Source organism: Bos grunniens, chromosome 15, assembly GCF_055505025.1.
Source record: "Bos grunniens cultivar Pamir isolate PY7600 chromosome 15, Bosgru_T2T1.0, whole genome shotgun sequence".
Classification (NCBI taxonomy): domain Eukaryota; kingdom Metazoa; phylum Chordata; class Mammalia; order Artiodactyla; family Bovidae; genus Bos; species Bos grunniens.
In genome coordinates this window covers 64,122,714-64,134,810 of record NC_141179.1, presented here as the reverse complement: position 1 = coordinate 64,134,810, position 12,097 = coordinate 64,122,714, and the positions used below count along the sequence as shown (strand labels likewise).

The window sequence follows — 12,097 nt, the reverse complement described above, 5'->3', positions numbered from 1 at the left end:
AAAATGGTAAGATATTAAAAGACGTAAGATCTGAGTAAGTAGAACAACATTACATTCCATAAGTGGATGAGAAGACAGTATAGTAAAGATAACAATTCTCCCTTAAAATTAATTATGAATTCAATGTAATCACAATCAAAATCAAAACACTCAAGGGGCTTCTATTGGCCCATTACAGAACAGTTTGAGGATCAGAAATAACGACTGTAATTTGTAAGACAATAAATTTTTAAAAATTCATGAAAGGTTTCTGGTGCCAACTAAGATCAAATAAGTCCATTAGATCTACTTATTACAACTAAAACCGCTGCAGAAAACATAAAACGGAACTACCAGAAGACTATGAAAAGTTGGTAACTACAGGCAGATTGGGAAGGGAAGCTCAAACTGAAATAACAATCTTTATACAGAGAAAGATGTTTCCTCATTTTCTTTCCTCTCATCACCTGGCAGGTCTAGAGGATGGCCCCTATGCAGAACTATATAGGACACAGATAACAAAACTCCCAAGAAAATCTATCTTTTTGGACAGAGGAGTGGGAAAAGGAGACCCATGCAAGGTGAGAGTATGTGGAGGCTATGCCATGTCTTTTTTCTTCTCTTTCTCTTTCCCAGCCCTGCCCCAAAGGCAACCAAAGTCACAGAGCTGCAACACAGAAGCAGTAAACCCAACATCGTAAACCTGGACAAAACTCCTGTCTTTTTGGAGAACCAGAGGAACCTGGATGGGCCATGAGCTCCTATGGCATGAAGAGTAGAAAATGTTGTATGTCAATTATATCTCAATAAAGCTGAGGGACAATGTGTAGGAAAATTACCTGTTCTTTTTTTTCCTCCTCTCTCATTGCACTGCCCCAGAGGCAGCCCCAGTTACACAGAATCATAGTAAAGCATGGGCAGTTTTTAAAAAGTCCAAGGAAAATTCCAGCTTTCTAGTCCAAATAACTAGGAAAGGAAACCCTGGGAGTTGGGCATGTAGGGAAATTCCCAGAGAAGAGAGAATTGAAGAGTGGTATCCTCTAATTCTGGACATGAACCTACACAAATCCTAGCTTCATGCTTAAACTGCAAATATGCAGAAGAGACCCAAACTAGTACAGCCAAGTCTTTGAGACCTAAACTATAACAAAGTCTACCATGCATCCAAGTTTCAGACTAACTGCTGAGTCAGATCCAAAGAAGCAGAGCAAAGGCTTTCAAAATTGAACTAACATCAGACCACCACTCAAAGGTGAGACAGAACTTAAGGTCTGACTGCTTGCCAAAACAAAGCAAACCAATATTCTCCAGAAGATTTTAACAAAATCCAGAATCTTACAGTATTGTATTCAAAATGTGCAGGATACAATTCAAGATTGCTCAATATATAAAGAACCAGAAAAATGTGACCAATTTTCAAAGGGGAAAGATAACGACCAGATGCCACTCTAAGGTGACTCAGATGTTTAAATTATCAAAGACTCGAAGACAGCTATCATAACTGTGCTCCCTGAGGTAAGATAAACATATTTTTGAAATGAATGGAGATACGTAAGTTCTCGGCAGAGAAACTGGAACTAGAAAAAAAAACCAAATACAAATTTTAGAGTTGAAAAGAATATTTGAAAATATATGAAATAAAAAATACTCCCTGGGTAGACTCAGTAGTGAATTGAGAAGGTGAAAAAGTCAAAGAACTTGAAGATAGACCAATAGAAATGATAAAATCTGAAGAACAGAGAGGAAGAAAAGATTGAAAAAAATAAACAGAAACTCAGGAACCTGAGGAATAATATAAAAATATTTTACTTTCATGTCACTGGAGTCCAATAAGGAAAGAGAGTTTGGTGCACAAAAAAGAATGCCTGCCAACTTCTCAAATTTGGAAAAAGATACACATTTTACAGATTCAAAAAGCTCAGTAAACTCCAAACAGGATGAACCTTATCCAGAGAAATAATTACACGACTGAAAGTCAAAGAAAAAGTTTTAAAAATGGAATACTTCTTTGGGCTGAAAGGAAATGATATCAGAGGGAAACACGGAGTATGAGGAATAAAGGAAGTACAAGAGCAATTATAAATATCTGGGTAAATACAATAGACTATTTTGTTCCTATTAAATTATTTAGAGTATGTATGATGGTTGTAAGCAAAAATTACTTCTCTATCAGGGCTTTCACCAGGACAAATATATATAAGAGCAAAGGTAAAGAGAGCGCTATGGTTTTTAGGTTTCGGCATTTTCTGTAGTAAAAATATTAACTAAGTGGATTGTAATCAGTATGTCAACCACTAAAAACATAACATGAAAAGATACAGCCAAAAAAAAAAAAACCCAGAGATAAATTTTAAAATAGTAAAGAGTTCAAATAATTTTTTAAAGATAGGAAAGAGACAGGAACAAAAACAAAGAGGGAAAACAGGAAACAAAGAATGAAAGATTGAACTATATTAATAATTATATTAAATGTAAATGGTCTAAACAAACTAATTGAAAGACAGAGATTACGAGATTAGCGTTTTAAAAAATGACAAAATTGAACTATGTACTGTCTACAAAATACTCACATTAAACATAATGCCACAGATAGGTCAAAGAATGGAAAAAGATATATGCAGCCCATCAAAAGAAACCTAGAGTGGCTATAATAACAAAGCAGACTTCAGAATAAGGATTATTACCAAGGATAAAGAAGGATATTATATACTGATAAAAGGGTCAATTCACTAAGGCTTAACGATCCTAAATTTGTACACATCTAAAAACAGAGCTCAAAATACACAAAGCAGTAACTGATAGAAACGAAAAACAAAACAGACAAGTCCACAAATATATTTGGAAACACGGGAAATACTCTCTCAGTAATTGACAGACCAAGTAAACAGATAATCAGTAATGAGATAAAAAATCTGAACAACACTAACAACCAACTTGCTTTTACTGAAATTTATACAACAATCCACAAAACGGCAAAATGCAATTTTCTTTTAAAGTACACTGGGACATTAATCAAAATCAGCCATATTTTGGGCAATAAAGCTAACCTTAACAGATTTAAAAGAACTGAAATTATACAAAGCAGAAATCAATAAAGGACAGGTGTCTGGAAAATCCCCAACTATCTGAAAAATTTGAAATATGATTCTAAATAACTCATGGACCAAAAAGAAAGCACCAAAAGAAATTTGAAAAACTTGAAAGAAAAAAAGCAAATAATAAAAATAAAATTTGTGGGATATAGCTAAGCAGGGCTTAGAGAGAAGTTCACAACATTAAGTGCTTAGAGCAGAAAAGAATGGAGAAGGAAATGGCAACCTACTCTAGTACTATTGCCTGGAAAACCCCATGGAGAGAGGAGCCTGGTAGGCTGTCGTCTATGGGGTCGCAGAGAGTCAGACACGACTCAAGTGACTTAGCGGTAGCAGCAGCAGCAGAAAAAAATAGAGGGGACATCCCTCGCGGTCCAGTGGTTAAGACTTCACCTTCCAATACAACAGGTGTGGGTTTGACACCTAGTTGGGGAGCTGAGATCCCACATGCCTCAGGGCCAAAAACCCAAAACATAAAACAGAAGCAATTTTGTAACAAATTCTAAAGACTTTAAAAATGATCCTCATCAAAAAAATCTTTTTTAAAAAAGAAGAAAAGTCTCAAACCAACAATTTAGGCTTCTGCCATATGAAAATAGACAAAAATAGAGCATAATAAACTAAAATCAAACTGAAAAAGGAATTAATGAAAATAGCAAAAATCAATAAAACTGTCAACAAAGGAGAAAAATCAATGAAACTAAATGCTTTTTCTGCCATCATTTTCTCCATAGACAACCCTATGGAATCTAATTTTTTAAGAATCTATTGGTTTTGTTTTTTTTTTGGCTGCACTGCAGGATCTTGGCTACTCGACCAGAGGGTGAACCTGTGCTCCCTGCCTCCCTGCAGGGGAAGCCAGAGTCTTAACTACTGGTTCAGTTCAGTTCAGTCTCTCAGTCATGAACTAAGCACAGCACGCCAGGCTTCCCTGTCCATCACCAACTCCCGGTCCACCCAAACCCATGTCCATTGAGTCGGTGATGCCATCCAACCATCTGGACTGCCCAGGAATTCCCATTTAAAAAATATTTAAATCAGTTGTGCAAATTTAAGATCAACATATAAAGTTTAACTGAATTTTTATAATCTGCTGCTGCTAAATCACGTCAGTTGTGTCCGACTCTGTGTGACTCCACAGACAGCAGCCCCCAGGCTCCTCCGTCCATGGGATTCTCCAGGCAAGAGTACTGGAGTGGGTTGCCATTGCCTTCTCCAAATTAATTATGAGGCAATTGATTAAGGGTTTCCCGGTAACTCAGATGGTAAAGAAACCACCTGCAATGCGAGTTCAATCCCTGTGTTGGGATGATCCTCTGTAGAAGGAAATGGCAATCCACTCCAGTATTCTTGCCTGGAGAATCCCCATGGATAGAGGACCCTGGTAGGCTACAGTTCATGGGACTGAAAGATTAAGCACACAGTGGTATGGCAATTAAGACAGTGTCACACTGATCAAAGTATAAAAATGTAGATCAGTGTGACAGAATTGAGAGTCCAGAAATAGATTCATACAAATATGGTCAGTGGGCTTCCCTTTGGCTCAGCTGGTAAAGAATCCGTCTGCAATACGGGAGACGTGGGTTCAATCCCTGGGTTGGGAAGATCCCCTGGAGAAGGGAAAGGCTACCCATTCCAGTATTCTGACTTGGAGAATTCCATGGACTGTACAGTCCATGGGGGTCACAAAGAGTTGGACATGACTGAGGGACCCAAAACCTACATAATTTAAAAAACAAGACAAACATGGTCAGCTGATTTTTGACAAAGATGTGAAAAGCAATCAATGGAGAAAGGACTGTCTTTTCAACAAATGTGTCGGAAAAGCTGGACGTCCATGTGCAAAACTTCAACCCATACCTCACATTTTATACCACCATCCCCCCAAATAAAAGGGATCCTAGGGGAGCCTGGCGGGCTGCCGTCTATGGGGTCGCACAGAGTCAGACACGACTGAAGCGACTTAGCAGCAGCAGCAGCAGCAGACCTAAATACAAAATGCAAAACTTTAAAATTCCTAGAAGAAATCAAGAGAAAATTTTTGTGACTATGGGTTAGGCAAAGGTTTCTTAGGATACAAAAAGCACAAAGCATAAAAGGAAAAACGGATAAGTCAGAACTTGTTGAAATTTAAAACTTTTGCCCTTTAGAAAGATTTAAGACCTGTGGGAATTTAGAGGATATGAGCACTAATTCTGCCAGGACTTAACTTTCACAAAGTGATTTTGAAGAGGGTCTTCAAGGAGAACAAAAAGTATCTACTGGACTAAAAAACTGAGGAGGACCCAGGGAGAGAAAAACCTGTTCAAAAGGAACTTGATTCTGAAAGGCGCTCACAGGTCCAAGGAACAATGAGAAACTCATGTGTCACAGAAGAGGGGAAGTGGCAAGAGTGAGCAAAGAGTGAAACGTGGAAAGGGAGAATTTTTACACATTATTTTAATTTTTTTCCATGGAGCACCAAGAAGTATTTCAAAAGCATAGAATTAATAACTCATTTAAGAATTCCATGGGCAGAGGAGCCTGGCGGGCTATAGTCCATGGAGTCGCAAAGAATTGGACATGACTGAGCACTAAAAAAAGCAAGAGAGTCCCAGAAAAACATCTATTTCTGCTTTATTGACTATGCCAAAGCCTTTGACTGTGTGGATCACAAGAAACTGTGGAAAATTCTGAAAGAGATGGGAATACCAGACCACCTGACCTGCCTCTTGAGAAATCTGTATGCAGGTCAGTAAGCAACAGTTAGAACTGGACATGGAACAACAGACTGGTTCCAAATAGGAAAAGGAGTACGTCAAGGCTGGATATTGTCACCCTGCTTATTTAACTTCTATGCAGAGTATATCATGAGAAACGCTGGACTGGAAGAGACACAAGCTGGAATCAAGATTGCCGGGAGAAATATCAATAACCTCAGATATGCAGATGATACCACCCTTATGGGAGAAAGTGAAGAGGAACTAAAACGCCTCTTGATGAAGGTAAAAGTGGAGAGTGAAAAAGTTGGCTTAAAGCTCAACATTCAGAAAACGAAGATCATGGCATCCGGTCCCATCACTTCATGGGAAATAGATGGGGAAACAGTGGAAACAGTGTCAGACTTTATTTTTTTGGGCTCCAAAATCACTGCAGATGGTGATTGCAGCCATGAAATTAAAAGACGTTTACTCCTTGGAAGGAAAGTTATGACCAACCTAAATAGCATATTCAGAAGCAGAGACATTCCTTTGCCAACAAAGGTCCGTCTAGTCAAGGCTATGGTTTTTCCTGTGGTCATGTACGGATGTGATAGTTGGACTGTGAAGAAAGCTGAGCGCTGAAGAATTGATGCTTTTGAACTGTGGTGTTGGAGAAGACTCTTGAGAGTCCCTTGGACTGCAAGGAGATCCAACCAGTCCATTCTGAAGGAGATCAGCCCTGGGATTTCTTTGGAGGGAATGATGCTAAAGCTGAAACTCCAGTACTTTGGCCACCTCATGCGAAGAGTTGACTCATTGGAAGAGACTCTGATGCTGGGAGGGATTGAGGGCAGGAGGAGAAGGGGACGCCAGAGGATGAGATGGCTAGATGGCATCACTGACTCGATGGACTTGAGTCTGAGTCAACTCCGGGAGTTTGTGATGGACAGGGATGCCTGGCGTGCTGCGATTCATGGAGTCGCAAAGAGTTGGACACGACTGAGTGACTGAACGAACTGACTCTTCTTTTTTATAAAGATAAATGTGATCACAATATGGAAGATGGACTGGTGCAGAGACTGGTGGGAAGGATTCTAATGAGAAATCTGTTGCAATAGGCCCAAGCAAGAGATGATGAGTCCTCACAGAAGAGGAGGCAACGCATAAAGGGAGAACTTCAAAGATCTATTAATAAGCATCAGGTTGATGGTGGTGGTTTTAACTAAAAATGAGATAGTAAGAGTAGTCTAGAAAAAACTAGTTCTAGATTCATGTTTTATAACAGAGATTATAAAAGATTTGCTCTAAGAACATTAAGAGGGAACATAACAGTAATTGCAAAGTATTCTGAATTGAGGGAGAAGAATGTAAAACCTTACTGTGATTAGCCACATCTGTTATGTTCTGACTTTAGCAATAATTTTCCAGTATGCTAATTTCCCTGTATAACAAAATGAGAATTCTTCAGAAATGTTTTAGCAGACTTAAAACTTTTGCTGACAAATATATTAGCAGACATTTACATTAATAGATTATTTGGGATATCGGCTGTTTCATATCACTTTATTAGTTAAAAAGGTGGTCAAATCTGTAGAGAAGCTGAAAAGTACATCACAAAACAAGGTTTAACTCTCTATTCATACAAAAGCAGTAGGCAGGATTACAGGTGTTAGAACCAGATAAACCTGAGTATGATTTAAACCTGAATATGGATTCCAACTCTGCCATTTACTAATTGTATGGGCCCAGACAATTCATTTAGTCTGTTATAGCATCTGTATATTGAAGATAACAAAGCACATCTCACGATACTGCTAATAGTTCCTGGCACAGAGGATTTTTTACTTAGCATGTTCTTTAAAACAATAACTTCTATACTGCTTGACAATTGTTTACATAAGACAATGCTTCTCAAAACAGTTCCTTAAAATGCTCCCTTAACTACAGAGAAAAGTGAAACACACACCTAAGGATCTGGGCATATAGTATGAAACCAGTGCGAAATTTTTAAAGTTTTGACTTAATTATATTAATCTGCATGCTGCACACAAAATAACCAATTTAATAGCAAAACGTTAAGTTTTTAGGTAAAATTAGCATACAAAGAAAATATGCCAGTTTATATATAACAACATGGCCCTCAATATAATGTCCCATATCCATGAGCCACTTCAAGATGTCTCAGACTAGAAAAATCTGGACAGTGCACCATGTAAACTATGCTGCATGTGATACAAAGCTGAACAAAACCCAGAACTACCCAGGCTAAAACTCAGAACTTTCCTAGAGGCAAGGAACGTTAAAAAATAAGTCTAAGATATCTGCCTAAGCATTCTGTCTTGAGAAACCGTAGACTTGCTTCAAGCTAAGAAAGCATAAAACTTGTTCCAGAGCCAGAAAAAAAAAACCAGAAAGCCATAATTATGAACTTCAAATTTAAAACTTTACCTGTTTTCTTCTTTTTATCAGAAGTAGCGTCTGAAGTATTTAAGGTAGTAGAGCTGCTTTTGTAAATATCATGACTGCATACCCCAGGATCATCTTCATCAGAAGAAAGTGAAGATAAATGTTCCAAGTTTTTAAGTTCATTATCAAGTTTTTCTGATGGACTGTTAGCCCCAGCCTCAGACACTAAAGGAGTGGGTGTCGCAGCTGCAGTCTTTGGAAGTGGTGGGGGACAAAATGTACGAACGGTCTGTGTTCCTGGTCGCCTAGTCCTGTTAGGCATTCTCACAGCAAGAGTGGAAAACTGCTGTTTGGGCCCAGATTTCAGAAAATCTAAGAAAGAGGCAATAAATCCAGTTTTGACTTCTGGTTGTTTTTCCTCTACTTCTTTGATCTTCTGTCTCATTTTTTCTTGATGCTGATAACCATCATGGCAGCTTTCTGAGGAAGGGGGAGTATACGGCAAATATATATCTGTTCCCCTTGGATTCTGGCGTTTGCCTTGGGCAGGCCTTTTCAGCTGTTTCTGATGACTGTTGTCTTCCTCTTTAGTGTGCCCTTTTCCTTTAGTTTTCTTCTTCTGGAGGTTAAAATGCATTAAATCTTGGTTTTCCTCTTCAATCTTGACACTGACTGTCTCCCCAGGCTGGGCCATGGCCAACACTGCAAGTGTATTCCTAGAGGAGTTCACCGACACACCACTGTCATCACCGCCTAAAGCGAATTCGCTCTCCGATGTAGCACTCTCTCCACTTATGCTTCTACTACTAGAAACGAATTCTTGATTTCTGTTATTATTTAATGTACTATCAACAGCAACTTCACTGTCTTCTTCAGGTTCATGACTGGTTGCAGACTGTTTCTTGAATGGACCAGAACTTTGCTCCTGCACTTCATGACCTGGTCCGACCACTGGTGAAGTTACTTTAGAAGCTTTATTTTGACCAGGTACTTCAACATGTTGTTGATCAAGAGTCATCTTTGACTGAAGAGTAGGTACTGGTGAAAGGTTTACAGTAACTTGATTTCCATTTAAGGAAATATCATTTATATTTGGTGGCTTTCCTACCGTAACTGCTATGGAGTTAAAATCTGATGTCACATGCCCGACATCCAATGACTGCTGAAAATGAGATTTAGAATCACCATCTTCAACAGCAGGAATGGTTTCATTTGAAGTTGACTTGGAGAAATCAGAAGGTGTGACCCCACAAGCTGCTGCTGTAGCGGCTAAGATATCATCTACGTTTGATAAAATATTTCTCTCATCACTGAGGAGCATAGCCTCTGGGAAACATATTGATCCAAGAGAAACAAAATGATTCTTTGAATCATGTTGAGTTGTTTCACTAAAATGGCCCTTTGTAGTCAGATGTTGCTGTAATGGTTTTGAAGAGTCAGAAAGGTCCATTTTCATAATTTCAGAATTTTGAGGATGGAGTTGCTGCTGAGAATGTTCACCATTGCTCCGAATAATATGACCATCCATTTGAAGGAAAGGATGCACTATTTGTTGAGGACTTTGTACACGCTGTACTTGTAAAGATGTCTTTATTTGTCCTAAACTTGCCTGCAGTATTGACTGCTGAAGAATTTGTAGATCACAGGCAGAATCTAAAAGGACCTGTGTATTAGGAAGAGATGCCTGATGGCCATGCCCTAAAGCATTGTTTGGAATTTGAATCTGAGATGAGGCATTAATTATTTGATCATGCTGCTCCTGGACCTTGGCTTCATGTACCTTCTGTATAAGAGAATGCTGCTGGTTTAGGTCTTTAGTATTCAACCGTATTTGCGGAGTTTGCATTAAATTAGTTGTCTTCTTAATATCAAGGGTTGCAGAACTATTGACTTGGCCAATTTGTTGGTTAAGTTGTGTCATTGAACCAACTATGTTTTCTTCTTTTTTAGACCCTTGTAGAGCAATACCAACCACCTGATCTTCAAGACAGGAATTACTTCTGATTATGCTCTGAGAATATCGGTCATCTGCCTTTGATACCTTATAAGCTGACTCTGGAACGTTCATTTCCCCATCAGACAGCCTTGAGGTTGATGACTCAAGAGATACTTGTGGCTGTAATACCTGTAACTCTTGCATTGGAAAATCATCCTCTTGTTTTGAAGACGTATAAACACTTGAGTCAAGTTTTCTTTCAGCATAAGACTTTGGATCAGGGGAAGGTAGGTTATTCTGTAAGGTCTGACAGTGAGTTGAGGTCGCAAAAGATGATGACTGGACAGCAGGCAAAAACTTTTGGGACTGGGGAGATGATGACCCTTGGGTCTGAGCATTTTGGGAAGAATGCATAGAAATAAAATTTTGAGTTGGACTAGCATCTGGCACATTCTGAGCCCGAGAGGCAGAAGAGTAAGAAAGAGAAGGGGCTGTTAACGTGAGGGACTGACCTGAAGCATAGCTTTCTGAAGGACTAACAACTGACAAAACTTGTGACTGAGATGAAAAACTAACCTGTGTCTGGCTAACTGGTGATAAGCCCTGAGAATGACCAGATGCGTAACTCTGAGACTGGCTATCTGAAGATGCATCTCTTGTTGGAGCAGGGTAATTCTCATTTGTAACCGAAGATAACACCTCTTGCTGATTAGAAGAATAATTAAGTGTTGAATTTTCAGAGGTTATAGTCTGAGACGAGCCAGAGAAAGTCAATGTTTTATACAAGGATGGCAACTTCTCAACTTTGCTGGACCTATAAACCTGTGAATGAACAATAGATGGCACATTATGCGGCTGTACTAAACCATAGTTTTGAGACTGACTAACTGATAAAAGGCTTGGTAGCTGCGCTGTAGAATAAATTTGTGCTTGGCCTGATATTACAGAACTCTGGTTATGTAAAGGTTTGGAATAGCTTAGTGTTTGCACAGGAGGAATTATACTTGGAGGTTTGGGGGACTTGGTTGATGCTAGTGGTTGTTTTGTAGAACAGCTTTTTACTTTTGCAGTAGGATACCCTGACGATGGAATTGCAGACGAATAGGACTGAGCAAGTTCCACTGAGACCTGGGAGGGCTTCTGTTGCAATCCTCCATTGCTCACCTGAGTAGACTCTCCAATTGGGCTACAGGATAAAGATGACTGCCTGCTTGTTTCCTGAAAATTAACCCCACTTGCATTTGATAGATAACTGTGTAAGGAATGCTGTGAACCAGTCAGTTGTGCCTGAATAGACTGGGTACCTGAAGGCCGCTGATGGTGTTTAATAACACTACATTCTCGGAGAAGAGCTCTTTCAATGGAAGCAGTAGAACTAGTAAAGAGAGTTGAACCGTAGGCTTGAGGAGTTTGCTGGGCTCCACCAAGTGCTGAAGGCAACAAACTAAACTGAGGTTGTAAAAGATGGGGTGCAGACTCTTGAGCTGAGCGGTACGTTGAAGACTGAGGTGGTATGCTGTTACTTATCGCAGAACTGCCCAGGCGCTCAAATGTCAAAGCAGTTGGAACAGTTCCCTGGGAAGTCTTGATTTGAAGCAAAGGATCATGAGAACTTAAAATTCCATTTGATGTAGTGTTAAAAGTTGAATCCTGAAGCACCAAAGGTGAGGTGGTAGCAAAGTTTCTATTGCTGAAGGTGGCAGGATGCTGATAAGCAGGGAGGGCAGGGGATGGAAGCGTTCCAGTGGTTGGCAAAGGTCCAGTAACAAACAGCTCAGTTGGTGCTGAGGAATGCATACCTGTGAAAAGAAAACAAATACACTTATGCAGTTATAGCACAAACACTTCTATCTGTTCTCATAATACAGACTTATAAAACGTACATAACCTTTAATCCACCAAAATCTCTTTAAAACTGAAAACTCTGACAAATTAGTTCTGCACAGATTCTAAAAAATACATTTCAAAATAGCTAGTTTTTATAAGGCAAAAACAAAACTACA

At 39.2% G+C, this 12,097-nt stretch overlaps 1 protein-coding gene across 4 annotated transcripts in view; it reads right to left on the bottom strand.

Annotated features, from left to right (window-relative positions):
* QSER1 (glutamine and serine rich 1) overlaps positions 1-12,097 on the bottom strand; it is an 80,211-nt gene that overhangs the window by 31,163 nt on the left and 36,951 nt on the right. For all 4 annotated transcript variants that reach the window (XR_015142230.1, XM_086341045.1, XM_086341048.1 and 1 more), the window contains one exon: positions 8,201-11,893. Coding sequence is in view for 3 of the 4 variants with exons in the window: in XM_086341045.1 (XP_086197171.1) it covers positions 8,201-11,893 (3,693 nt within the window). In the remaining variant the exon portion in view is untranslated. The remainder of the gene's footprint in view (positions 1-8,200; positions 11,894-12,097) is intronic.